Genomic DNA, 26,977 nt, shown 5'->3' on the forward strand with positions numbered 1-26,977 from the left:
AAACATGAACATGCTTCAAGGAATGCCAGTACAGCTGACCCCTAAACAACAGGCGAGCGGTGAGGAATCCGCATGTAACTACGGACTCCCTCAAATCTTAGCTACTGATAGTCTACCATTGACCTACATGAATCCTTACAGGTCCATACATGTTCTGTATATTACTTGTGTTATATACTGTGTTCTTACGGTAAAATAAGCAAGAGAAGAGAAAATACTGTGAAGAAAATCATAAAGAGGAGAAAATACGTTTATAGTACTGTCCTGTATTTATCGGAAGAAGTCTGCATACCAGTGGACTCTTGTAGTTCAAACCCGTGTTGTTCAAGGGTCAGCTGCATGGTACTAAGTGGTGAGTGATGTGAATGCTGTGAGGTTCAGAAGAGAGAAGCAAAAGTCTGAAAGACCAATTTGAATGAGATGGAGGGGAAGGGCATCGGAGGAGCCAGGCGGTGGGAGGGAAGTCTTGTCAGCAGAGTAGGTGTAAGCCATCCTCACCAGGATGGGGGAGTGTGGTAGGCCGAGGTCAGAGCCTTCAGAGTTAAGGAGAGCACTTGGAGAAGAATAAGGGGCTCCATAAATAGGGACTTCTGAAGACTACAGCCTTCATGTTTCCCTTTCTTGAACTGTATGTTTCCATTTTCATATTGGTTAACACTTGGGACTAGGTGTCCATTATTTTTCCCAGGTCAGGATCTTTAGCCTGTGGTTGTGAGAGGCTTTTATGGTATCTATTAATACTACTAGAATTTCATGTAAATGCTGTTGTGAGATTTTCTGCTAGAGGCTCTCTAGCTCATGGAAGTTCTTGTAAGGAATCTGTGACCCCATAGTAGGTTAAGAATCACTGTTCTAGATCCTGTCCATCATATTTTAGCTGTACCATTCCTTATTTGAGGTATTGAGTTAACTGTCAGTTCATCTTATTTATAAGATTAACACAGTGGCATTTTGGGTGATTTTTGCCCTCAGGCTTACAAATATCTGCGAGAAGAAGTCAAGACTTTTCAAGGAAAACCAATTAAGGTAAGCAAGACCATTGGTTATACTTCATTTACTTGCAAATCAATTCCTAAGTATTCTGATAGAAATTTCTGTATTTCCAAACAGGCACGGATAAAAGCAAAGGCAATAGCTATAAACACATTTTTGCCAAAGAATGGATTTAGACCTCTGGACATGAGCCTTTATGCGCAGCAGCGCTACACAGCCTCCTTTTACTTACCTCCGGTCTACAGCCCCCAGCAGCAGTTCCCCCTGTACAGCCTGATTGCCCCCCAGACGTGGTCGGCAACGCACAGCTATCTTGACCCACCCCTGGTGAGTCCTGTCTTTGCTTGGAGCTCATGCAGCGGGAAGTCCTGTTGTGGACACTGCACTAGGTATTCAGAAGAATGGAGGTCTTGATCTCATAGTGGAACCAGATGTATGTTCGGGTTGTGCTCATAAAATAGGCTGTCACCTTCTACAGTGGGTTCAAATTTAGTTGGGAGATTAATATGCAGCTGTGGGCAATCTTTTAAAAACCTTGGAATGCTATAATTTTGATCGTTGGCTCAGTTTACCTGCCCTCCTGTGTAGTCGTAACTTCCTAGGCTGTGTAATCTCCAGTAAAACACAGAATGTGATCTGAGCTCTCGGATAACCAGGTTACTCCTGAGCACAGGAGGGTTGCCAGGAGAGATGCTTTTAAGGAGACAGAGGTGGTTTTTTTTTTTTTTTTTTTTTAATTTTTATTTATTTATGATAGTCACACACACACACACACACACAGAGAGAGAGAGAGAGGCAGAGACACAGGCAGAGGGAGAAGCAGGCTCCATGTACCGGGAGCGCGATGTGGGAATCGATCCAGGGTCTCCCGGATCGGGCCCTGGGCCAAAGGCAGGCGCCAAACCGCTGCGCCACCCAGGGATCCCGGAGACAGAGGTGTTTTTATAGGTTCCTGACAGTTGAGGACAAGTAGAAGACCGATGACCTTGTTTTCTCACACCAGCCGTAGGGTTGACTGGCCTGTGTCATGGGTCCAGCTGCTTTTCTGCAGTTGTGCTGCCAGAGAGGTTGGAGAGGTCAGGTGATCCCTGGCTGGGTGTTGGCACAAGCTTGGTGGAGTGTGTGATGTGAGCATCACGACTTTCACTGGTCTCCCACCTGAGTCAGTGGGGTGGACTGAGGGACAGGTGTGCCTGAGGTGGCAGGACCGCTTTAGTTGGAACCAGAGAAGGAACATGGCGCATGGGGAAGGTTGTGGTCGGAAGCAGGAGTCGAGTTAATGGTTTTGAGACTATGGCTGTGGACTGAGTCAGGAAGGAACGTTGGGTGGTGCTCGGGTCACTTGCGGGATGTGAGAGATGCCTGCGAGCCAGGCCCCACCATGTCGGACGTCATCTGGGGTATCGTTGACTGAAGAGGGAGCTGGAGAGACGAGCGTCGCCTCCTGTGGGATGGTTGGTGCCTGTTTCATACCAGCGCGTAAAGATGCATGTCTGTGAAGGAATGCAGCCTGGAAAAGACACCGATGTCAGTCAAGCAGGCAGTGATTGAAAATAAGGGACAGAGAACACTGGAACTTACAATTAGGGGCTTGTTAGGTGTAACGGCCTCTTCTGTTGAGCTTATCGGAGGGGGCTGGAAGGGAGGGAGGCTGCTGGAGGGTGGGCCACGTGTGCCCAGACACCGGGGATTGTGGCATTATGGGTGTCTCCGAACTGACATGTAGGTTCAGGCGGGGAGCTGGGAGATGAAGCTGGCGCGTTCCATCAGGGCCAAGCTGTACGGCTCCTTAAACGTGCCCTGAGGTGTGTGGACTTGGCCCATGGCTTGTGGGACATGAGAAGGGCAGCCAGGAAGAGTCAGGACAGGTCCTCTTGGGCGCCAGCAGAGCTCTGAGGTCTAGAACTGCCGCAATGGGGGGCAGTTAGCAGACAGGTGCCACTGTGCAGAGTTGCATCTCGGTCTTAGAGCGGATCCTGATAATGCACTACTTTTTTGAAATCTTTGCTACTTTCTGTAAGAGTGTGCCAACAGCCATGTAGCTGGTGTGTCGAAAGAGGGCCTTTCTCCAGACGAGGCTAACTGCCATGCCAGTGCTGGTGAGTTCCTCTTGAGTTGCTTTTCTCATTTGTCTGTTCGCACCCATCCCTGTTGGAGCAGGGGCGGTTGGCACCCGGGGTCAGTTGTGTGGCCATTAGGAGGGTTCCTTTGATCCTGGTTTGGAGGTGGGCACGTGAGGCCTTTCGCGTGCTCTAAAGCATACTGTGGCACTCTGAGCAGGTGTGAAGATACGGTGCCTGTGGTTTCTCAGCCAGTCATGTTAAATTATTGGGTTAGGAACTAATTTATTTTTAATTTCTTGAGCACAGTTACACAAATAGAATTCTGCATGTGCCAGTGTGTGGAGGAGGTGATTTGTCTCGTGGTGTAGTGTTCAGAATCTAGTTCTGGTGTGATCAATACATTTATAAGTAGTTGGACTCTGGCAGCAGTTCTTAAACACTATGTTGAAGATTCTAACAAAGTTTGAAGGGTATCTTCCTGCCCCAGAGTTTTCTGTTGCTTCAACTTCTTTGTAGTACAGAGTTTTCTCTCTGTTGTTTCTTCTTCTTTTTTTAATCAGCAAACAGTTTTTGGTCCTGTGCTACCTCTAACATCCGTTTCCTGTCCCCACGTGTACCCGGCTCTAGCCTCCTTGGTGTCGTTGGCTTTCCTCGGCAGACTGCTGTGGGGGGATCACTGTAGTCAGTCGGGAAAAGGCCTTAGCCTGAGCCTGGCTCGGGAAATACCAGTCATTGGCTGTGATCTGGCCTGGCTCGTGTTCTTTTCAGCCTGAGAATATTTTTGGTATAAAATGGAGCAGAGCTTCTTTGGCACGTTTAGAAATGGCCCAGGCCACCACAGGGTACAGGGTTAGCCAATCCCAGGTCTGTTTATGGCTTGTTGACCTGTTTGTTTTTAATGAATCTAGGTAACTCCGTTTCCAAGTACTGGATTTATAAATGGGTTTACGTCTCCAACCTTCAAACCTGCAGCATCTCCTCTGACTTCGCTCAGACAGTACCCTCCAAGAAGCAGGCAAGTTCATGAGTGGTTGAAATGCTGTGTTCTCTGGGGTTTGCGGTAAGAGGTCATTGTCACGTCGTGCCCTTGAAGAGCAAAGCCAGAGAAACAGTGTCAAACCTGGTAGTCCTCACCACTGGTAGTCCTCACCACGTGTGTGAGTCACGTTGACTAAGTGAAGAAGCTGCTTCTGATGACCTATTGGCATATGTTTGACCGATGCAGATAAAAGTGCTCAAGGCACTTACATTCTGTGAGAATAAACCCTGAAGTGCCTACATAAAGGACAGGTTCTCCACAGCTTGTCTCTGCGTGTGCCTGCTTTTAACATGGGCTTGGACTGCCACTAAGCAGAACATTGGTACTTTATAGGTTTGCGCTGTCAGATATCGTATGTATGAACTGTCTTTTCAGTAACGTTTTATTTTATCTTTTTTATTTTTATTTTTTCAGTAACATTTTAAATATTTTTCTAAATATCACATATTCCCTGAGACATTCGTATATTAGCGATCTCGTCTTAGGATGCCACAATTGCATTATAAACTTGAGTGCATGCAAACCTTTTGTTTACAGGAATCCTAGTAAATCTCATCTACGCCATGCCATTCCCAGTGCAGAGAGAGGAGCTGGGCTGTTAGAAAGCCCTTCGATATTTAACTTCACCGCAGACCGGCTAATTAATGGTGTTCGGAGCCCGCAAACCCGGCAGACAGGTCAGCCTAGAACACGGATACAGAACCCTCCAACCTACACCAAGAGGGAGCTTGGGTCTGGTCGAGTGGAGCAGAGCAGCGCGGAGTCGCCTCCTGGCTTGGGGAGAGGGAGGTGAGTCCTTTAGAGCCACTGTCCAACGGCTAGGACCTGCCTGTCTAAATAAGCTAGTAGTATTTTCAAATTCCACCAATTTAGGTATGTTTTATAATTGTTATTCTCAACTACATCACAGACAAAGGTTTTACGTAATGAGACTTTACCAGCTTCACCTTCTTTGTAGTACAGAGTTGTTGAGTGAGAACTGTGGGTGGAAAGAAGCATGTTAGATCACAGTTCTCTGCGGGGATTTGGAGCTCTGCAGCTACCAGCGACCCCACGCCCTCCCCGACGGCCCCCAGCTCCGCAGAGGCCCAGCTTCCTGGCCCAGCCTTGCTCCTTTCCAGCTGGCGGATGGTGCGGCCATGCACACCGGGCTTTCACTTCCATTTGTACCAGCTTGACTTACAAAGAAAGGCTGTGATAGTTAGTGGTACCTGTTGGCTGCATTTAGTGGAGACGTTGCTTATCTGTCCTTTGGCACGGACTAGCACCCAGGGGCCCTTGGCACCTGAGGTCATAACCCGGAGATCGGCCTCTCCCTTCTCCTCACCTCTGGAGGTGGCTTGCTTGCTCTGGCGCCTCCTGCCCCTTTCCCCTCATTGGAGAGTGAGGTCAGATGCGGTAGAGGTGAGTCTCTGGTGTGCATCAGGCCCGTTTGTTCTCTAGTGGGCAGTTGTACATGGGCTTTCAGAAAGGAAATCCCCTCAAGTGGTCAACCTGCCTCAGCTTTTTTTCTCACCAACTTGGAAAGCATCAGATGTGGAGATGCCTTAGTGTTGCGTGCAGTGCCAGCCTCAAGTCTGCAAGTCTGCCAGGGAGCTCTGGCAGCGCTGGCCCCTCTCTTCTTGACACCTTGTGCTCACTGCACTTTGGCAGTGCGAGGGGCCCAGAGGCATGGTGCATGCCGTCTGGCCTGGTCAGGGCCACGGGACGGCGTCAGAGTGGCTGACAGTAGCACTGCTGCACGTCACTAGGACGTTTGCTGTCATGGGTGCTGGAGAGCGAAGGTCAGTGAGGAGACGCAGAGGCAGTGGCCACAGGCAGTGGCCGCCACCCAGGAGCTGGGGCATAGCGGACGCCAGATGCTTGCACAGGGTCTGCGGACTTGAGGCCAGGCCCTAAAGATGACACCCGAGTGGTGTCTTAGGTGTGGAACCATGCTCCTTGGGGGATGGTGCAGAGAACACGCCCTATCCCTTCCTCCCCACCACCTCCAGCACCACCTATAGGGAAAAGCTCCACAGGAAGTGTCCTGGCAGTGGAAAGATAGGGCCGCCCAGCATCAGAAAAACAGAAGCATCTGGTTGACCAGCGTGGCCACCTCTGGCCACACAGTCACATGTGATCCTCACTCGTGGTTTGGACTTCCAAAGGACGGCAGGAATGGGCTTGTGCTTTTGGTACTCCTGCCCGGTTAGTCTGACCCCTGCAGATTGTGACCACCCTCTGTAGGGCATTAGGGGAGAGGCCTTGAGCTGACGCAGCCCAGGGAATAGCTGCTCAGGAAGCCCTGGTTGATACTGACAGTGGCTCCTTCTCTTGTTCCTCACGTTTCCTGTGCCTGCAGACAAGGGATCTTCATGGTGTGAGGGGGAGCCCAAGTGACCGTGTCCCTGGCTAGTGACCCCCACAAGCAACCCTCTTTCTCTTGAGTTTTATTTTCCTTAAATTTTGTCGGTGATAAGGAGCAGAGTGAGGGGCCCTAGCACCGCCCTGGCCTTGCGTGGCAGTGGCCTGCAGGGTGGCCCCCAGCCAGGTGCAGAAGCAGGAGAACTCCATCTGAGTGGATGGCTGCCTCAGGTGTGTCACCTGGTGGGAATGGTCCGTCCTGGGGGACTGACACAGCCTAGCCACCAGACTCAGGGAGCAAACATCACGCTGATGGAAAGATGGGCGTGATGGTGAAGAGTCCCTGCCCCACTGCTCCACGGTGTCTGCACTGTGCGTGCTGCTCTGGCCCCTTCCCTTAGCCTCAGATGTGTCCGATGGTGCCGACACCGTGATGGAGGCCCACCTGCCACCTCCAGGATGGACAAAGGTAGGGCCCAAATAATCACCTGCAGCACTGGGAGAAGAGGCAGACGCACCTCTTCTCGCCCAGCTGTTGGGGTCTCTTCTAAAGTGCTAGCCGCATCACAGATGTCCTCAGGCCGTCTCTTCCACAGGCATCCCCCCAGGGCCTCCCCGTCACCAGAAGTTGAGCACTGCTCTTTGCCGAGCTTTCAGCCAGCCAGATCCTTAGGTTCCCTGCTGGAGAAGCAGTGTAAATCCATACTTTGGGCCATTTCTGCGTCTAGACAGGATGTTGCTTGAAGTGCTGCCATCTGGTTTTGGGAAGTGCTCCTGATGGTGGTGTGGTGCCCATGCGCTCAGCACCCCCACAACCACCTGTGGTGCAGGTCAGGATCTTTCCCCCAGTCACTGGTTCTAAGGGACTCCCTGTGAGGCCGTAGGGGTGACCACGCTCCTCCTGCTGGTGTTGGTGCTTCTCCCTGGGGCTTAGTGCCCCATTTGCGAGGGGCAGCTCGAGTCCATGGCCACACGTTCTCCACTGGGAGCCAGTTGAAAGCAGGAGCTATTTTTGGAATAGTTTCTACAGGAGAGGGTGTGGCTTTGCTACAAAATCCTAGAAATTTGCCTAGTTGCTTCTCCTGAGGCCCCAGACTGTCCTTGCTTGGCAAAGTCGAGGGCTCTGAGCCTTTCCTAGGTAGTTAGGCACCTTGGGCAACACTGCTTGTAGGTTTCTGGCAAGTAAGGAGTAGTCAGGATTCTTTCTTTGAGCTCCCTTCTGACTTCCTCAGTACCAGTGTATTCAGTTGGAATAACAACGGGATAAGTAAATAAAAACAGAAATTTATGGACTAGAATTAGCATGTGGGCTGTTAGGCCACATAAGCCTGTCCAAGGCATGAAAGTGGCGTGTGGCCTCAGGGCCTGCCGGGACATGCCTGCTCTGTCAGTGTTTGTTGATTCCATGCGAGGCACGATGCTGGCCCCGGAAACTTGGAGCCCTGTGCACACAGCCAGTAGCTGGGTATCAGTGCCTGGGGCTTGGACACCCTGGTGCCTGCCAGTGGTAGCGGGAGGGGGCTGATGTGGTCATGTCAGAGCTGACACGAAGGGAGAGAGAGCAGGCTGGGCTATTTCCGGGTCTTTCCACTTCAATGATTAACCAGATAGACCTTCATTAGCAGTGTTTAACAGTTCACCTGTGTAGTTCGTGGTCTGATTTTATATATCTTGTCATTGCAACTGAGTGGACATTCAAATATTTGTATCATAACAAATTCTAAATGAACACTAGGAAAATCTGTCAGTAAATGTTTTTCTTTTTTTGTTTTTTTGTTTTGTTTTTTTAATCTAGACATCACTTTTAGTCTTTTACTATAAAATTTTTGTTTTGTGTATACTTAAGGCTGGGATTTTTCAAACAGAAGTCATCTGTTGGGGGCACCTGGGAGACTCAGTGGGTGAAGCATCTGCCTTCAGCTCAGGTCATGATCTCAGGGTCCTGGGTTGGAGCCCCGCATCCGGCTCCCTGCTCTGCAGGGAGTCTGCTTCTCCCTCTGCCCCTCCCCCTCCTCGTGCTTTCTCTTTCTCTCTCTCTCTCTCTCTCTCTCTCTCTCCCTCCCCCCTATCCCCCACCCCCTAGTCTCAAATAAATAAAAAAAATTTTTTAAAGTTGTTACAAAGTAAGAAAGACATATAAGCACATGTACTCAATGAAAAGCTTTCCAAGTGGGGAAAAAGTTCATAGTCTTTTACTTTCCTATTCTCTAGGAAGAATTCCTTTGGTTACCGGAAGAAACGGGAGGAAAAGCTGACAGTGAGTATATCTAGCCCTTGTCACTATTGCAACACCTTTAAACCTAGTTCATACTAGACAAACCTGAGATTTAACTATATGAATGGAGGTAAAGATTTGGGGAGCTTTTCAGCAGAGGTTTCATCTTCATGCTGATGCACAGCAGGTGGTAGTGGACATTGTGGCCTGAAGAGGAGAGGCTGGAGGCGGTTCTGCTGGATGCTAACTAGTGTCCAGAGTGTTGCCACCGGGTGTCTGTGTGCTCCCACGCTGTGTGCTCGGCATGGGCATGGCTGAAGACATAGTGTAGGCACACGGGGGTCGATGCACACATTCCGATGAGTTCTGTGTGGGTACAGTACAAGGTAAATTAAGTGAAATGAATAGTTCTGACAAGCAGAATGAACTTCTTTTGTGTAGGAGTTAGTTCATCGGGATTTTTCATTCAGAACATTGAATTGTATCCCCTGAGTAGAAAACGCATCACTGCCTTCTGCTCTAACATAGGGCTGGACCCAGGGGAATGGAGTGGGCTCCTGTGAGTGCACATACCGGAGGCGCGGCCACATTTGCTTGGCTTACATCAGTAGTTTGTCCTCCTATGGATGACGCTTCTGCTAAGCTCTGGTGGGCGGGGGGAGCCAGCGCGTTTCCACAAAGTGCTCAGTTAGTCGTGTCCGCGGCCACGTGGGAGGAAACGAGATGTGGATGGTTGGAGGACTGGAAAGACCTCGAGTGAATTCTTGGTCCAGTCCCTGAGCCAGTGAGGATGCACTCTCTCATCACAAAAAGGTAGGTTGTCTCTGTCTAGAACTTAGAAAGTACCAATTAGTAGTTAATAAGATGCCCATAATTCTACCTCTTGGTCTGTTTAGTCAGGGTTTTGGCAAACCCTTTGGTAAGGTAGTTTATAGTGGTTGATCTCAGTTGGAAGTAATGAATTCCTGTGACATTTGGACTAGCAAGACGAGCAGAGCAGGTCTGCAGTTATTAGTTCCCTTAAGTAAATTACTCTCCTTGGTTACTAAATTACTGTCAGAGGTGACATTTATCCCCATTGCCATCTCTGTTACATTTTGTGTCCCTGACTCATACCTGTGGCTACTTGGAAGGCCAGGCGCACGATGCAGGTGCATTTCTTAAAGAGGGTGCATCTGTGGTTGTGATGGCACATGCTGGTAACTTCAGGAACTTAGAGACAAGTAACTTGGCCCAACCAGGCTGTAGGGCCGCATTCCTACCTCACCTCAAGTGCTGCAAATCTTAAGAAATGTTAAACACTGCTTTGGAAATCAGACCTCCTCTGTAGGCACTGCCAGTGCCATTAGTGTAATTCCTGCATCTAGGCAGTTGTTGCCTGCCTCTCGAGTGCCCAGAAACTCAAGATTTAGTAAATTTTTGAAGTCTGAATGTCTGAAAATGTCTTCTGAAAAGCTGGGTTCACCTCAGAAAAATGCAGATGTTTAAAATAAAACCCCTATGAACTTGGAGACCACAGGTCTGTGTATAACTTAGAGCCTCGCTGAGTTACCCAGAGCATGCAGGGGCTGATTGGCTAGTAGGTGCGAGTTTGCTTCTGAGGGCACGTCACTCACCAAAACTAAGCTGAACCTCGGGCACCTGAACCATAATAAGGGTGAGAAACATGCAGAGGTGCAGGAAAGAGGGATTTATGGGTGTGTGTGTGTGTGTGTGTGTGTGTGTGTGTGTTTACTTTCTGGTGCATTTTATTTTTTTAAAGAATTTTTATCATAATTCCAGTTAATCAATGCAGTGTAATATTAGCGTGCAGCGTAGTGATGCAACACTCCCATATATCACATCACAGTGCTCATCACAGCAAGTGCCTCCTTAATCCCCGTCACTCGTTCCCCCTCCCCTCTGGAGAACAGCAGTCTGTTCTCTGGAGTGAAGAGTCTATTTTCTTGGTTTATCTCCCTCTTTCGCTCCCTCTCCTCTGTCTCTCTTCCCCTTTGCTTGTTTTGTCCAATTTTACATGAGTGGAATCGTATGATATTTGTCTTTATCTGACTGACTTCTTTCACTCAGCTTAATATTACTTTAGCTCCAACCGTGACGTTGCAAATGACAAGATTTCATTTTTCATGGCTGAGTAATATTCCATTGTGTGTGTGTACACACACACACACACACACACACACACACACACACACATATATACAGGCCATCTTCTTTATCCAATCATAAGTTGATAGACCGTTGGGCTCCTTACATATCTTGGCTGCTTAAATAATGCTGCTGTAAGCATTAGGGCACATTTATCCCTTTGAATTAATATTTTTGTATCCTTTTGGTAAAATGCTAGTAGTGCAATTGCTGGATCTTAGGGTAGTTCTATTTTTAACTTCTTGAGGACCCTCCACACTGTTCTCCAGAGTGGCTGCAGCAGCTTGCATTCCCACCAACAGGGCAAGAGGGTTCCCCTTTCTCCACATCCTCCTCAGTATCTGTTGTTTCCTGAATTGTTCATGTTAGCCATTCTGACTGGTGTGAGGTCGTGTCTCATTGTGGTGTTGATTTGTATTTCCTTGTTGATGTTTGATATTGAGCATCTTTACAAGTGTCTGTTCGCCCTGTGGATGGATGTCTTTGGAGAAATGTCTGTTCATGTTTTCTGCCTATTTTTTAATAGGACTATTCCTTTTTGGGGTGTTGACTTTTAGAAGTTCTTTATATATTTTGGATACCAACCCTTTATTAGACATGTCATTTGCAAATATCTCCCATCCTGAAAGTTGACTTTTAGTTTTGTTGGCTGTTTTCTTTGCTACGCGGCAATGTTTTATCTTGATGAAATCCCAGTAGTTCATTTTTGCTTTTGTTTCCCTTGCCTCTGAATACATACCAAGAAAGAAGTTGCTGCCGCCAGTGTCAGAGAAATTACTACCTGTGTTGCCTTCTAGGATTTTTATGGTTTCAGCTGTCATTTAGGTCTCTGCTCCATTTTGAATTTATTTTTGTATGTGGTATAGGAAAGTGGTTTAATTTCATTCTTCTGTGTGTGGCTGTCCAGTTTTCCCAACACCGTTTATTTTTTCCATTGGATAAATCTTTTTTCCATTCCTGCTTTGTGAGAGATTAGCTGACTATATAGTTAGGGTCCATTTCTGCATTCTCTGTTCTGTTTCACTGACCTGTGCGTCTGTTTCTGTGCCAGCACCATACTGTCTTGATGATCACAGCCTTGTAACACAGTGTGAAGTCCAGAATTGTGATACTTCTAGCTTTGCTTTGCTTTTTCAAGATTGCTTTGCCTATACAGGGTCTTTTGTGGTTCCATACAAATTTTAGGATTGTGAAAAATGCTGTTGTTATTTTGACAAGGATTGTGTTAAATGTATGGATTGCTTTGGGATATAGAGACATTTCAACCATATTCTTTCTTCCAGTCCATGAGCAGTGGAATGCCTTTCCATTTCTTTGTGTCATCTTCAATGTCTTTTCACCTGTGTCTCATAGTTTTCAGAGTGTACAGGTCTTTTGCCTGTACACAAAACCTTGGTTAGGTTTATTCCTAGATATCTTAACTGGTTTTGGTGCAATTGTAAATGAGATCAATTCCTTAATTTCTCTTTGTGTTGCTTCATTATTGGTACAGAGATATACAACAAGTTTCTGTACATTGATTTTGTATCCTGTGACTTTTACTGAATTTATGTATCAGTTCTAGTAGCGTTTTGGTGGAATCTTTTCCAGTTTTCTATATAGGCTATCACGTCATCTGCAGATAGTGAAAGTTTTGACTTCTTCCTTGCTGATTTGGATGACCTTTATTTCTTTTTGTTGTCTGATTGCTGTGGCTAGGATTTCCAGTGCTGTGTTAAATAACAGTGGTGAGAGCGGACATCCCTGTCCTGTTCCTGACTATACAGGAAAAGCTCTCAGTTTTTCCCCACTAAAGGTAGTAGCTGTGGGTTTTTCATAGATGATCTTTATTATATGTGGAGATATGTTCCTTTTATACCTACTTTATTGAGGGTTTTTATCGTGAATGGATGTTGTACTTTGTCAAATGCATTGTCTGCATCTACTGAAACGATCATATGGTTCTTAACCTTTGTTTCTATTAACGTGGTGTGGATCATGTTGCTTGATTTGTGGATATTGAACTACCAGCAACCCAGCAGTAAATCCCACATGATTGTGGTGAATGATTTTTTAAAATGTATTGTTGGATTCAATTTGCTAGTATTCTATTAAGAATTTTTGCATGCATGTTTATCATGGATATTGGCCTGAAGATCTCTCTTTTGTGTGTGTGTGTGAAGTCTTTATCTGATTTTGGAATTAGGATAATGCTGGTAGAATTTCCCTGGGAAGCCATTTGGCCCTGGACTTTAGTTTGTTGAGATTTTTTTTTAAATTCACCTTCCTTGCAGGTTTTCAGTCTATTCAACTTTTCACTTTATTCCTGCTTCAGTTTTGGTAGATTATATGTCTAGGAATTTATTTCTTCCAGGTGTCCAATCTGTTGACATAAAGTTTTTTATAATTTCTTGTTGTTTGTATTTCTGTGGTGTTGTAATTTCTCCTTTCTCATTTGTGATTTTATTTATTTAGGGTCCTTTCTCTTTTTAACAAGTCTGGGTAGAGGGTTTATCAATTTTATTATTATTATTTTTTAAAGAACTAGCTCCTAGTTTCATGATCTCTTTAATGAGTTTTTTTTTCGTTGTTGTTGTTTCTATATCACTTATTTCTGCTCTTATTTTTATTTCCTTCATTCTACTAGATTTAGGCTTTGTTGTTCTTTTTCTAGCTCTTTTAGGTGAAGTTTAGGTTGTTTATTTGAGATTTCTCTTCTTGTATTGCTATATACTTTGCTCTTTAGAACAACTTTTGCTACATCCCAAAGGTTTTGGGCCATGGTATTTTATTTTCATTTGTTTCCATGTATTTTTTTATTCTTTGATTTTTCTGGTTGACTCCTTCATTGCTTACTTAGCCTGTTTAACCTCCATGTGTTTATAGTCTTTCCAAAAATCTTTTTTTTTTGTGGTTGACTTCAAGTTTCATAGCCTTGTGGTCTGAAAATATGCATGGTATGATCGTAGTCTTTTTGTACTTGTTGAGGCCTGCTTTGTGACCTAATAATATGTGTGACCTATTCTCGAGACTGTCCCATGTGCACTTGAAAAGAATGTATATTCTGCAGTGTTAGGATGAAATGTTCTGAATGTATCTGTGAAGTCTTATCTGGTCCAGTGTGTCATTCAAAGCCATTGTTTCCTTGTTGATTTTCTGCTTAGATGATCTGTCCATTGCTGTGAGTGGAGTGTGAAAGTCCCCTACTATTGCTGTGTTATCACTAAGGAATTTCTTTATGTTTTTATTAATTGATTTATATGTTTGGGTGTGCCTCTGTTGGATGCATGAATACAATTTTTAGATCATCTTGTCCTCTTTACTATGATACAGTGCCCTTCTTCACCTCTTATTACAGTCTTTGGTTTAAAATCTGGTTTATCTGGTGTAAGTATTGCTAATCTGGTTTTCTTTTGACATCCACTTGCTCGAGATAGATGGTTCTCCACCCCCTAACTTTCAATCTGGAGCTGTCTTTGGGTCTAAAATGAGTCTCTTGTAGGCAGCACATAGATGGGTCTTGCGGTTTTTTTGTTTGTTTTATAATCTATTCTGACATCCTGTGTCTCTTTATTGGAGCATTTAGCCCATTTACATCCAGGGTGATTATTGATAGATATATATTTAGTGCCATTTTATTGCTTGTTTTGTTGTTTCTGGAGATTTTCTCTGATCCTTTCCTGTCTTTGTTCAATTTTTGGTGTCTCTTTTCCCCTCAAAGAGCCTCCTTTAATATTTCTTTCAAGGCTAGTTTAGCCATCATAAACTTCTTTAGGTTTTGTTCATCTGGGAAACCCTGTCTCTCCTATTCTGAATGACACCCTTGCTGGATACTGTGTTCTTGGCTGCAGAGTTTTCCCATTCAGCACATTGAATATATCACTCCCTTCTGGCCTGCCAGGTTTCTGTAAGAAATCTCCAGCTAACCTTATGGGTCTTCTCTGTAAGTTAGTGACTTCTTTTGTCTTGGTGCTTGTAAGACTCTTTCTCTGTCACTGTATTTTGCAAATGTAATTAGAGTATGTCTCATGTTGGCCTTTTTTTAAATTTTTTTTTTTTTAGAGTTTTACTTTTTTTTTTTTTAAGTTATTTATTTACTTATTTATTCATAGAGACACAGAGAGAGAGAGAGCCAGAGACACAGGCAGAGGGAGAAGCAGGCTCCATGAAGGGAGCCTGACGTGGGACTCGATCCCGGGTCTCCAGGATCCCGCCCTAGGCTGCAGGCGGCGCTAAACCGCTGTACCACTGGGGCTGCCCGCTTTTTTTGATTTTGATGGGAGTTCTCTATGCTCCTGGATCTGGATGTCATCTCCTTCCCCAGATTAGGGAAGTTTTCAACTGTTACTTCCTCAAATAAACTTTCCTCCCCCTTTTCTCTCTCCTGACTCCTGTGATACGAATGTGAGTTGCCTCAGTCTGTTCTCTTGTTCCATAATTATTCTTCTGTTTTGTTCAGCTTTGTTACTTTCCATTACTTCATTTTCTAGGTCACAGATTTGTTCCTCTGCTTCTTCCAGCCTGGTGTTCATTGCATCAAGCCCATTTCCAATCATGTTTATTGTGCTCATCATCCCTGATCAGTTGTTGATTGTTGTTCTTTCATCTCTGCAATAAGGGTCTCACTGTTCTTTTCTCAAGCCCAGTGAGTGTCCTTATGGTCGTTACTTTTAAATTCTCTTTCAAGCATATTACTTAAATCTGTTTTGCTCAGGTCTCTGGCTATGGCCTTACCTTGTTATGTCATTTGGGATGAATTTCCCAGAGAGACCATGGGATTTTTGTCAGTGTGGGTCCCTTTTCACTCTTTGACCTGCTGTCTCTTGAGTTCTACAGATTTTCTCCAGATTCTGCCTCTATAGGGAATATCCTGTTGGTGTCAGTTGCTGTGCAGTGTTGGTCCCGTCCAGCTAAGCAAGCCCCACGAAAGCCTTGTTTCCAGAAGAGCCCACATTCAACAGACAGTGTCTGCATTCCACCTAAACTCCTTTTCCCCTTCTGTTCCTTATCTTCTTCAGCCGAGGAATTGGACATTCAAAATAGGACTCTAGCCTGTTGAAGCAAGTTGGTTTGATAATTTTTCAATAAAAAGACATCATTGCCTTTCTCTTGGGATCTTGGGTTTATAAATTACTCTTGGATATCATTATGAAGAAAAGAAACTCAAGGAATCTGATAAAAATCTGTTATGAAATACCATGGTTTTACATAGTGATTTTAAAGTGTAAAGTGGGGATCCCTGGGTGGCTCAGCGGTTGAGTGCCTGCCTTCAGTCCAGGGCATGATCCTGGAGTCCGGGGATCGAGTCCCATGTCGGGCTCCCTGCGTGGAGCCTGCTTCTCCCTCTGCCTGTGTCTCTGCCTCTCTCTGTCTCTCTAATGAGTAAATAAATAAAATCTTTTAAAAAAATAATAAAGTGTAAAGTGTTTGAATAAATTAGGTTTCAGATAACGGAAGCCCCTTCCCCCTTGTTAAACCATTTTTTTTTTTTTAAAGATTTATTTATTCATAGACACAGAGAGAGGCAGAGACACAGGCAGAGGGAGAAGCAGGCTCCATGCAGGGACCCCGACATGGGACTCGATCCCGGGTCTCCAGGATCACACCCCAGGCTGCAGGCAGTGCCAAACCGCTGTGCCACCAGGGCTGCCCTAAACCATTTTTTAATGGAAATCTTTGTAAAAATTTCTTATGTAAGTTTCAGAGAGTTCAGAGTGGCTTTTTTTTTTTTTTTTTTTTTTTTTTTTTAAATAAGTTGGATGACAAGCACTTCTGTAGTAATACAAGCATTGTCTGGAGATGAGGACAATCAGGGTCTCAACTCAGGCTATCGTGATGTTCAGGTGGTGGGGCTGAGTCTGCCTCCCTCACTTGTCATCCACCATCTCTGTGCTGTGTTCAGCTGCACACCTGTGTCCCCCAGTCTGTGTCGGCGGACCGTGGATGGAGAACTGGGCAGTCTTGGCATTGCAGAGGTATCTCTGTGTAGCCGGCAGCAGCCTCACAGGGGTTCGGCTTTACAGCTGTGCTCCTGATGGATACAGCTGCCTAATCAATGACCTTTGCTTAAATGCCGGAGTGTTGTGGTGGTTGGGAGCCCTCTCTGTGGTTTCACTCAGATATAGAAATCAGAAGCCTAGAGAACGGATTGTTTGCCTTATGCTGCCGCTGTGTCTTCGTATGTTATGGTCTGTGCTTCTGCAACGTGACACTGTTTTTCTCTTTCAGAGGAGTCAAACTCAGTCTCCAACGCCACCAAAGCCCCCGTCCCCCAGCTTCGAATTAGGACTGTCCAACTTCCCTCCATTGCCTGGGGCAGCAGGCCACCTGAAGACAGAGGATCTGTTTGAAAACAGGCTATCTAGCTTGTTAATAGGGTCCTCAAAAGAAAGGGTAAGATCCATACCACTGATGCTTGCTTAGTGTTGAGTTTGTGCTGGGCTCTCTGCCACACTCTTCACACAGGCAGTCTTTGTATGCAGAAGAGCTTTAGGAGGGTGAGCGGTCCAGAGGCCATGTGGATTGGGTGTGGGACGGTCACACACTCAGACTGCACTTTGTTGTTATTAAGGTCCTGCCTTTATTTTACAAGTCCGCAAAATAAAACAGAAATCTCAGTTACAGCAGAAGTGATACAATTTTAAGTGCTCTGCTCCACAAGAAGCCTAGAAACCTCTTACTGTAATACTGCTTGGTGGCTTTGGTCAGCTCTGCAACCATGCTAGTTGCTCTCACTCCTCTGACCGACCACAGCCCCAAGCATCAAGTGAGCTGCAGAAGCCGGAGAGTCCAATCATACCGTGCCCCTTCTGGGTTCTGCAATAGGGAACAAGGCACTGAGGTCTGTGCAGCTGCTGGGACTGATGGATGGCGCCCGACTGAGCTCTCGCCAGGCATGCGAGTTGCCATGGTAACCTGTGTCCTTGTGTGAGATCTCTGCCTGGCTCCACACCACAGTCGCTGCCCCCCCCCCCCCCCCCCCCCCCCGCCAGAAGGCCCCTGGATTGGGGCAGACCCACCTTGCAGCCGCAGCCAGACCATATACACTTACAGAGCCCCTATGAAGCCCCTCTGTCACCAGGCCAGGGCTCGGGGGACGTAGGAAGCCGCAAGATCCATCCTTGTCATGCTGCTGCATGGTTACCACTCCCACTGTTAACGGTTGAGGCAGAGTGGACTCCAAGAATCGGTGTTGCACTAACCGTCACACACTACTTTGGGCATGTCATGGGCATTACTTTAAGTCTTAAACTTTCAGACAACAGTGTCTGGGTCACAAGTGCCTTCCCCAGGGATGTCCACGTCAGGGTGGTTGAGGGACTTTGAAGTCCAGGGTCCTGCCTGGCCTCTGGTTCACTCCCTTAGGTGGCGGGCACTGGAGGACAGGCTAACCTCCATCCCACTTCAAAACCAGCAACTACAATTTTTTACATTGTGAGTCTCCGTGTGTAGTTTGTTTTGTGTTGTTTTTCAAGAATAGCTACTTTTAAAAAGTCTGCACCAAATTCCACAGCCAGGGGAAAAAGTCTCTGTCACAGCTCTCAGTGGAGCCCCTGCAACAGCTTTTTCTGTTGCCTTGCTGCTCGAGTGTGGGAGCTGGCGGGGAGGGCCTTCACAGCTTGTCCTTAGGGGCTGTGCGCTGGGTCCCAGCCTGGCCGCCGTCTGCACTCCAGGCACATCAAGACCATACCTGGAGTAAATGAACCTTTATTTATTTATTTTGTTTGTTTGTTTGTTTGTTTGTTTGTTTTTTTTAAATGAACCTTTAAAGGAGGTGTTTCCCACTCCCACATTCCTACCAGCCTGGGCTCCTTTAGCTCAAACGTGAACCTGTGCAGGGTCTGGTTCTCTGGCAGGGCCGCAGTGCCGTCCCGTCCATCCGCTTCCTCTAGATGCTTTCGGTTCAGCCAGTTCTGAACCTCTGATCTGCTCTGACAGTAGAATTGTAGGAACACGTTCTTTGTGCCCTGAATCTCCTGTCCAGTGGCATGTTGGTCATGCAGCATGAGGAAGACTGCCCTGCTGAACTGCTGCTGTGCAGGGGGCAGTGGCTGCAGGAAGAGCATCTGGTGATACGTCTTTGCCCTATGATCACCCACAAGTTTATATACGTGTTCCAAGCTTCGTTTTCCTCAGCTGTGAAATTAGGCATTCACACACCTGCCAGCCTCCACGAGGCACCCAGATTTATGTCTGGATTGAAGCGTAGATCTGTTTGGTTTTAGGTACAAGAAGGAGCCACAGAGAATTAGGTTGGAGACTCCACATTTAACATTTAACCTCCTTGAAGGTTCATTGTGTGCCAGGCTGTGCTAGGCCCTGGGGTGTCAGGAATAAGATGCCTTTGATACTTACTGTGCAGAGAAAACAAGCTTGTGGACAGTTGTTGAAGGGAAGCTTGGGGTGGGACGGGGGGTGAGTCTCAGAAGCGATGAGGTGTTGGCCGGCATGGGCTCTATGTCCGCACGCTGCCAGGTGGCAGTGTTTTCCAGCTGCTCCCATTGGTGGAAGCGGAGCTGGGAGCCCTGGCCTGGTGCCCCCCCGGGCCCCCAGGAGGGAGGAGGGAAGCCACCTTGTCGTTCACATTGGGACCTGTTGGTGTGTGATTGGAAGTCTCATGGCTGCTTTTTGTCCTATTTAAACTGTCATTCCCCTGGTTTTCAGAGTCTGAACGCGGACGCAGGCACGAACACACTCCCCGCAGTGACCCCCAGAGAGCCTTTGGTGCCGGCCCCCTGTGCTGTGTCTGCAGCCTACGGGCGCTCCCCTTCCCCCGCCTGTCTGCCTGAGTAAGTACCTCCTGCTGCTGGGCCTCCGTGTGGTCACACCACTGTTGCTGGTCGTGCACGGAGATTCATACCTGGGGTGACATTTTTACAGGGATCCCAAGGTGGTGGAGAAGCAGAGAGAAGCTTCGAGTGTGGACAGACTTCCTTCTGCCCTAACTACAACAGCGAGTAAATCGGTGCAGGTGAACGGCGCTGCCACGGTACGTGTCCCGGACACCTTTGCCGCCCGTGGGCGAGGGGCTCGGTGTGGGGAGGAGCCATAGTTCCTTTGCTGGGGCAGCTTGCTGTCAGTGAAGTCTGGTCGATGGGATGTTTACGTGTGGAGGTGCTGTGCCTTTGGTGCCGAGCACCTGGAGCATTGGCTGCTGGCCTCCCATGAGTGTCCGGGTCAATTCTCGTGGCTGCCACCCCGGGCTCTTCTTATTTGACTGCTGGTTGAGCAAGATTGTCTTTTGAAGTCTCGAGACTGCAGCCCTGTGTTCCCTGTGGGTTCCGAGCACACAGGCCCTGCCCACCTCCTCCCCACAGGCGGCTCTGTCCTGGTCCCAGCCCCCTCCTCCCCCTTGCTGGACCTGGCCTCATCGATTCTGATCCTCTTGTCCTCAGTTGGATCTGGGGTGAACTTCTGTCGTTAGATTCGGGAGTTAAACCCTGTCAGCAAGGCTGCATCTTTAAAAGAAGCGTTTTTCTAGGTCACAGTTACTGTTAGTAAGTGGCCTACGGAGGCGAAACAGTCTTCAGTTTCTCTTCTGTTGTTTGGCCTTCAAGCTTCCACTTACCTGAAAAATTAACTTTTAAAAAAAAGTTTTTAACTCTGCCTGTACCTGTCCTGAATCCACACCGCCAGCCTCTGGTGGTTTGAAATGGGCACAAACGTTCCTGGGAGCTCCTTGGTAAGAGGTGGGGGGCCTGTGCCATGGGAGGTGGGGGTGTTTGCAAGGACATGTGGGCGGAGGAGGTAGATGCTGCTCCTGGCTCTCTCCAGGGGCACCTTTCCTCACACCTTTTCGGCTTCCGTGTGGCTCAAGAGTGCACAGAGGTCGGCACTGTATGTCTCAGGACCTTTTCTGGTTTTACTTATTTTTACAAGATCTTTCTAGAGTGTCGTGGGGCGGGCGGGGGGGACACGTTGTGCTGCAGGGGAAACACAAGTTGCTGAAATTTATGAACTTTTACAAGTGATGACAGCACTCTTGAATGTGAAATTGAGCTACCACTGAAAACTTTGTTCACTTTTAGCTAAAGAGAACTTTATTTTCGCATGTTTGGAGACGTCCCTTTGTGCACATAATCCCAGCATTGTGTCTGTTTCCCAGGAATTGCGAAAACCCAGCTACGCGGAGATTTGTCAGAGGACGAGTAGAGAGCCTCCGTCTTCCCCATTGCAGCTCCCAAAAGAACAAAAGCCAAATGCTGTCGGTTGTGGGAAAGAAGAAAAGAAGCTCGCCGAGAGAGAGCCCCCTGCCCCCAAGTCCAACCCGGGACCACCCAAAGACCAGAGGAGGCCGCCAGGCCGCCGGCCCTCGCCTCCGGCCACCGGAAAGCGTCCGCACAGAGAACAGAGCACCCCTCCCAAGTCCCCTCAGTGAGCGCCGAGGGCTGGGAGGGCTGTGAGGAGCCGGGGTCGCCACATCTAAGCACTGTCCCACTCGGGGCCGAGAGTGAGCCGCTGGTTAGGGGCTTGCAGCGTAGACGAGGCCGGTGAGGTGCCTGCAAGTGGTTTTTCTTCCATGAGTCGGATTTTCCCCCCTCTTGAAAAAAAGTCTATTTTTCAGGATTTAATTAATATAAACCTTATTTTAGGTTGGTGCTTAACTGGAGGTGATGCATAAGTCTGATTTTTTTCAGGATAGAAAATGCATTTATCCTAACAAATTGATATTTTTATTAAGCCTCCACGTGGCTATGAATGCAAGCTATATATAGTGAGTTTTTCTAAATTAAGCGGAACTATGCTACTTCATTTTTAAAAATAACTGGTTAGCAAGTGCATTTCTCTGAGATGTCCAGACCGATGGGTGGGCTGAGGACACCTGGGATCGAGGCTGGAGGCGACACGGTCAGTGTGGCCTGGAGAAGGGGTGGGGTCAGGTCATGCCCTCGCTGGCATGGGAGTTGTGCTTCATGCAGAATCTTATTAGCAAGTGACGCTAGTGTTTTTGTTTTTGTTTTTGTTTTTGTTTTAAAAAAAGTATAGCCCATTTTTGATCTACTGGGCAAGATGCACCCAAGAGAGCCCTGAAACCTTGAGTTTTGATGTGCTGCAAGCAAGTAACCAGCCTCTCACTCCTGTCTCAAGTGGCTGTTGTGTAAGATAGAGTCAAAGCACATTGTGAATAGAACTTAAATGAAAACATAAACCTGGTTGCCCACTGACGTGTCACCGCGAAAATGTACCTTGATGTTGTCTTGCTCCTGCGAGCTGGCGGGGAGGGCGTGGGGGCCAGCGTAGCTCCGCATCTGCCCCCGTCATCCAGCTCCCCGGGCGCCTTCCCTAGCTGCGCGTCGTCGGCACACGGTGGAAGTGGTACCTCAGTCGTGAGAGCGCAGTGTCTGCGGTGCCCCTGGTGGCGAGGCCGACAGTTCCCTCCAGGACGAGGCTCTCGCTGGTTCCCTTCTGGAAGTGCTGCCCTCTGAAGAACACGCATGCACTAAAGCTAGCAGTTTATAATAAAGTTAAATATAAATTATTTTGTTTTAAAATGCCTAAATTTTTTCTTTAAGTATTCTGAGCAGCAGACATTAAACTATTTCCTGCTAAATGTAACCATACAGTTGATTCCACAAAATGTTATTTAACAAGACTGAGGGTTTTTTTTAAAAAATTATTTCCATCCAATATTTAAAGACTTGAATTTAATTTAAACTTGAAAATGACTTTGCCTTAACTTTTGTATAAGACAGCTTAGAGTTGGTGGAGACCGGCCCCCGGGTTGGCGCGAGCGGGTCACAGAGCTGCTCAGTGTCGTGGGGCTGCCGCCGCGGTGTCGCCAAGTGAGCGTTCTGTAGCGCAGGACCTGGCAGTGGTGTCTGTAATATACCCTGAAGATCTTCAACAGTTGACCTTTTTCAGATTGTTGAGAAATCCTGTAAATGCAAATAGTCGATACTGTATTAAATATGTGCACTTGGGAGTGTGTGCTTTGCTTGTACAGTTGTAAATAATCAGAACATATTAAAAAGGTACCCTAAAGAGAAAAATCTGATAAAAATTATTGATATATTATAAATGTTGCTATTGAGCTGGATGTAGATAAACTAAATGTTGTGGTTTGAATATTATTTTAATTTGTTGAGGTGTTTTTCTTTTTCTCTGATGCTGGTGTGTTGGACTGGTTCTGCCTCTTTGCTGCTGCAGAAGGGAAATGGAAAGTCCTAGTAAAGCCTTCTGACGTTTTCATGCTCTTCTCACAAGTCTGTAAATATGTACTAATCATAGCTAATGTGAAAGCGTAATGTAGGAAGCAGAAACTGGCAGGAGCTTCAGGAGAAAGTGAAAGATAATCTACTTAAAATCATAAATAGCTACGCAAGGTTTGCCCTGCCAGAGGAAAACCCACCCTGGTGTGCTTGACCATCTCCGTCAGAGAAGCTGCCAGTACTCAAATATCTAGAACTACACAGTGCTAGTGTTTTACAGAAGCCTGTAAAAGGAGCGTGGGGATGTATTTTTTTGTAGTTGAGGGATTGGTGACTTATTAAAATCAGGAATAATTGACCTCTTACCCCCGGCTCATGAGTACTGACTGCGGGAAGAGCTGCGCAGGCGGGCCCCAGGCGTCCTTACTGTGGATGCCCCGGGGACGCCCTGTGTAGCTGGGACCCCGGTGTTCAGGCACGACAGATCCTTCACCCTGGCAGCGGGGTGTGTGCTCGAGCTCGCTGCAGCAGGCCGAGGGGCTCCTCTGTGACCGTGCCAACGCAAGCCCGTGCACGCTGCCTCTGCTGGGATTTTTATGCCACCCTTTTTAATTAAGCAAAGATGATATGTCAAATAGCTATATAATGTCCAAAAAACCACCTTTCTGAGATCACGGTGAGATTTTCCCACTCACAAAAGAGAACGGGAGCCAGCACGGAGGAGGCTGGGACGCAGCACGTAGATGGTGGCTCTGGCTCGAGGCTCTTGTCCGTTCTTAGAAACATTAACTCTCTCCTTTCCCAGCAGCGTCTCCGGGTGTAGAATCAGAGATGCAGCCATCACAAATGACATTTTAACCTGTAAAGTTGTGTGAGGATGCTTATAATTTGGAAATAGAGGGATGAGAATCTGGCCCCATTTCACCAGACATGAATTTCGAGTAGAGTAGTTGGCTTTTCAGAGTTGGTGTCCTGATGTTGCCGGCCCGGCCCACCTGTCCCCGCATCACTGATTGTCACTAGCGGGCAGCAGAAGACGTTTCGCGTTGCTGTGTCAGCCAGGGTCACGCAGTTCACGTTGGAAAGCTGGTTCAGTAGGTCCCGAGGGCGGCCGGTGAGCTGCGGCGGGGGGCTCGTGCGCTTCGCGGCCTGGCACCCGGAGTGCAGCAGACAATCCGAGTCAGAAGCAGAGCCAGCAGCCGCCAGTCCGCGGAGCGGGATGGAATACGGAAGCTTTCTCGAGGGCCTTTGTTTTTGTTCTTCTTTTCATTGAGACTGGAATCAAGCTTACGTGTAAACTATTGATAATTTAAGTTTCCTTTTGTGTCATTCAGTGTAAAACTGTCTAATTTGAAAAAAAATGTAGGTTATGAAAAATAAAGATTTAGGCACTGTTCAATTTTTCTTTTGACTTTTTTAATTAAACATTTCTTCAAGAATACATCTTTAAAAAAAAAAAAACGATTCTGTCTCTTCCCATCAGTGTACATGAGAATGGAGCATGGTTTACCTCCGGCTGGTGTTTGGATTTTCGAGGCTTGTGGCACACTCTGAGCGCCTGCAGCGTGGGGGTCCCCGCTCGGCATTGCGGTCTCAGGCACTCGGGGGAGCACTCAGTCACTGACTCCAAGATTTACCACAGAGACCAGTCTCTCCCTACATCGGGATCTTCTCGTGTCTTGCGAGACGTTCCCGTAGTCACTAGGTGACAGGTCCTTGTGGTTTTCAGACGAGACGCGAGCCTCAGGACCCAAGTGTCGAGCCCCCCGTAGACGCTGGTGCTGCCGGCGGGTGAACACATCGGGGCTCTCCGTGGGGCACGTGGCTGCCTGGACGTAACTGCCTGGTCTCCCTTGTCTGCGGACTGCCTGTTCATTTCCCTTTCCCATTTTCTCTACGGGGTTACCTTTTTTCTTGCCAACGTGGTGTTCTCGATCTGTTCCAGCCACTAACGCTTTACCTGTGATGTATGTTACTGACACCCCCCCCCACCTCTACCAGCTGTCTTAACTTTTCTAGAGTGTGTTTTATCTTAAATTTTTTGATGATCATGTAGTAAAATTTATCAATCTTCTCCTTTGTGGTCCTAGCGTCTTGGTCTTGTTTATGAAGTGTTTCCCTATTCTGTAGGCGTTACAGACGATCTGTGCGTGTGTGTGCATGCGTGTGCGTGTTCAGTCTCTCCAGAATCGCTGGCCCATATGTGCGCCCGTGCTCTGGGTCACAGCCTAACTCTACTTCGGCCACACAGAGGGGATCTGTACTGTCACTTACTAGATGTCTTCATCGTGTGCTGCCACCCTTGCTACCTGCAGAGTCCCCACAGATGCACGCGTGTTGTCCGGGCGCCCCGTTCATTAGGGTCCCTAATTCTCTTTGCCGACACCACAGGCGTTCCCCTCAACCGTCATCGTGCGTTGCTAGGAATTTCTTTCGTGGAACTGGTCACAGTTGTGATTCTGTGCTCCACGGGGCGGGGAGTAAGCTCATCCCGATCACCCGTGTATCCCCTCTTCTTAGTACACTAACCATGGCGTAGTAGACGCTCAATAAATGTTTATGGAATTGAGAGGAGATGGAGTGTGTATTCTCTTCAGCACAGCGCTGGCCTAGAAAGCTTGGAAGAACGAGGGTGGTGCTTTGCTGTTTCCATGGAACCATCCAGAACCCAGTGCCTGACATGGCCATCCCTCGCCAGGACTGGCCAGCGTAGGCTCGGTTTGGTGGCTCTGCTGACCTCAGCACCACTTGCTCCCAGATGTGTGTGTTCGGGGCGGGGGACCCAGCCCTCACCACCGTGTCTGCTCCCCTGGGCCAACAGGCCAGCCAGGGCCTGTTGGATGGCCATGGGAAGGCGCAAGAGCTGACCCTGGCGTTGCAGCCTCCCTTCCCCCAGGAGACTGAAGTCCACGCCTTTCACGAACGTTAACAATCCTGTGTTTCTCCGAATCCTGAAACAAAAGCAATGGTTGGGACACCCCACTGGCGGGTGGCCTCCCGTTGCAGGGCATGATGCACGGTGGACGCGGTGTCCGGGATCTGCTCTGGCCCACTCGCTGTTCCCAGCCTGCCACCCAGGGACGGGCAGGAGGTAGGGGGCCGTCAGAACAACGGGGCACTGCCACAAGGACCTGCCCGCCCCGGTCCGCGTGGTTGAGGAACCAGAGACGCCTGGAGCACCGCCAGCACCCCGGGTGCCCCGCAGGGCCAGGAGCCTGCCTGGGCCGGGTGGCCCTGCCCTGAGCCGAAGCGGACAAGGGGGTGACAGGCAGGGATGGCATCACCAGAGGAGGCGGCTGGAGAGCCGACGGGAGGCAGACAGGCTCCCCCGGCAGGGGCTGGCCACGGTGCAGCGGGGACCCCGGGCCAGGCCCCCCCTAGACCCAAGGTTTGGGCCACGGTGGCCCCTGCCACCCCGGGACGGTCAGGCGAGCGGCTGCCATCCCCCGCGTGCCCCTCCCACAACGTCCTGTGGGAGCCCCGGGGCTGCGAGCACGCGGGGGGGGGGGGCTCCTCGGGGGGGGGGGGGCGCGGGAGGAGCGGGGGCGCCACCGGCCATGCAGCCACCTCGGCCTGGAAGAGGCCCTGCTGCTGCCGGCTGGGCTGGGGCCGCCCTGGGGCTCGGCATCCGCGTCAGGGAGCCCGGTCCGTCCTGCTGTCTGACCGGCCACGAGCTCGGGGCACCCGGGTGCTGACCCGCAGGCCAGGAAGCAGGTGGGAGGGGTGCCCGCGGCCGCCAGGCGTCCAGGTGCTTGTGGGGCACGGGCCGTCGAGTCGTGGCGCAGAAGCCGGCTGCCCACTCGGGGTGGGGGAGCCGCAGGTCACGGGTCCTGCAGGTGGCCCGCTGCCTGCTTTGGGTTTCCTCTGCCCCTCGCTCCCTCGTGTCCTAGGGACCGAAGATGATGGATCTGTGATCTGCGATTGGCGTTGCGTGCTGGGAATTTCCTGCTCAGCTGAATCCCACTTCTTTGTATTTTTTTTTATTATTATTATTATTATTAATCATCATTTTTGAGCTTTCTCCTTTGACCTCCGGGTTATGTGG

The 26,977-nt window shown here is 48.4% G+C and overlaps 1 protein-coding gene across 4 annotated transcripts in view; it reads left to right on the top strand.

Moving 5' to 3' along the window:
- LARP4B (La ribonucleoprotein 4B) overlaps positions 1–24,333 on the top strand; it is a 94,190-nt gene extending 69,857 nt beyond the window's left edge. For all 4 annotated transcript variants that reach the window (XM_038530230.1, XM_038530229.1, XM_038530231.1 and 1 more), the window contains 9 exons: positions 973–1,026; positions 1,111–1,320; positions 3,965–4,071; positions 4,633–4,884; positions 8,653–8,698; positions 17,012–17,176; positions 19,448–19,572; positions 19,664–19,772; positions 20,889–24,333. In XM_038530230.1, the coding sequence (XP_038386158.1) occupies positions 973–1,026; positions 1,111–1,320; positions 3,965–4,071; positions 4,633–4,884; positions 8,653–8,698; positions 17,012–17,176; positions 19,448–19,572; positions 19,664–19,772; positions 20,889–21,161 (1,341 nt within the window). In that variant the 3' untranslated portion in view covers positions 21,162–24,333. The remainder of the gene's footprint in view (positions 1–972; positions 1,027–1,110; positions 1,321–3,964; positions 4,072–4,632; positions 4,885–8,652; positions 8,699–17,011; positions 17,177–19,447; positions 19,573–19,663; positions 19,773–20,888) is intronic.
- The last annotated feature ends 2,644 nt before the right edge of the window (positions 24,334–26,977 follow it).

This window comes from Canis lupus, chromosome 2 (assembly GCF_011100685.1).
Source record: "Canis lupus familiaris isolate Mischka breed German Shepherd chromosome 2, alternate assembly UU_Cfam_GSD_1.0, whole genome shotgun sequence".
Lineage (NCBI taxonomy): Eukaryota > Metazoa > Chordata > Mammalia > Carnivora > Canidae > Canis > Canis lupus.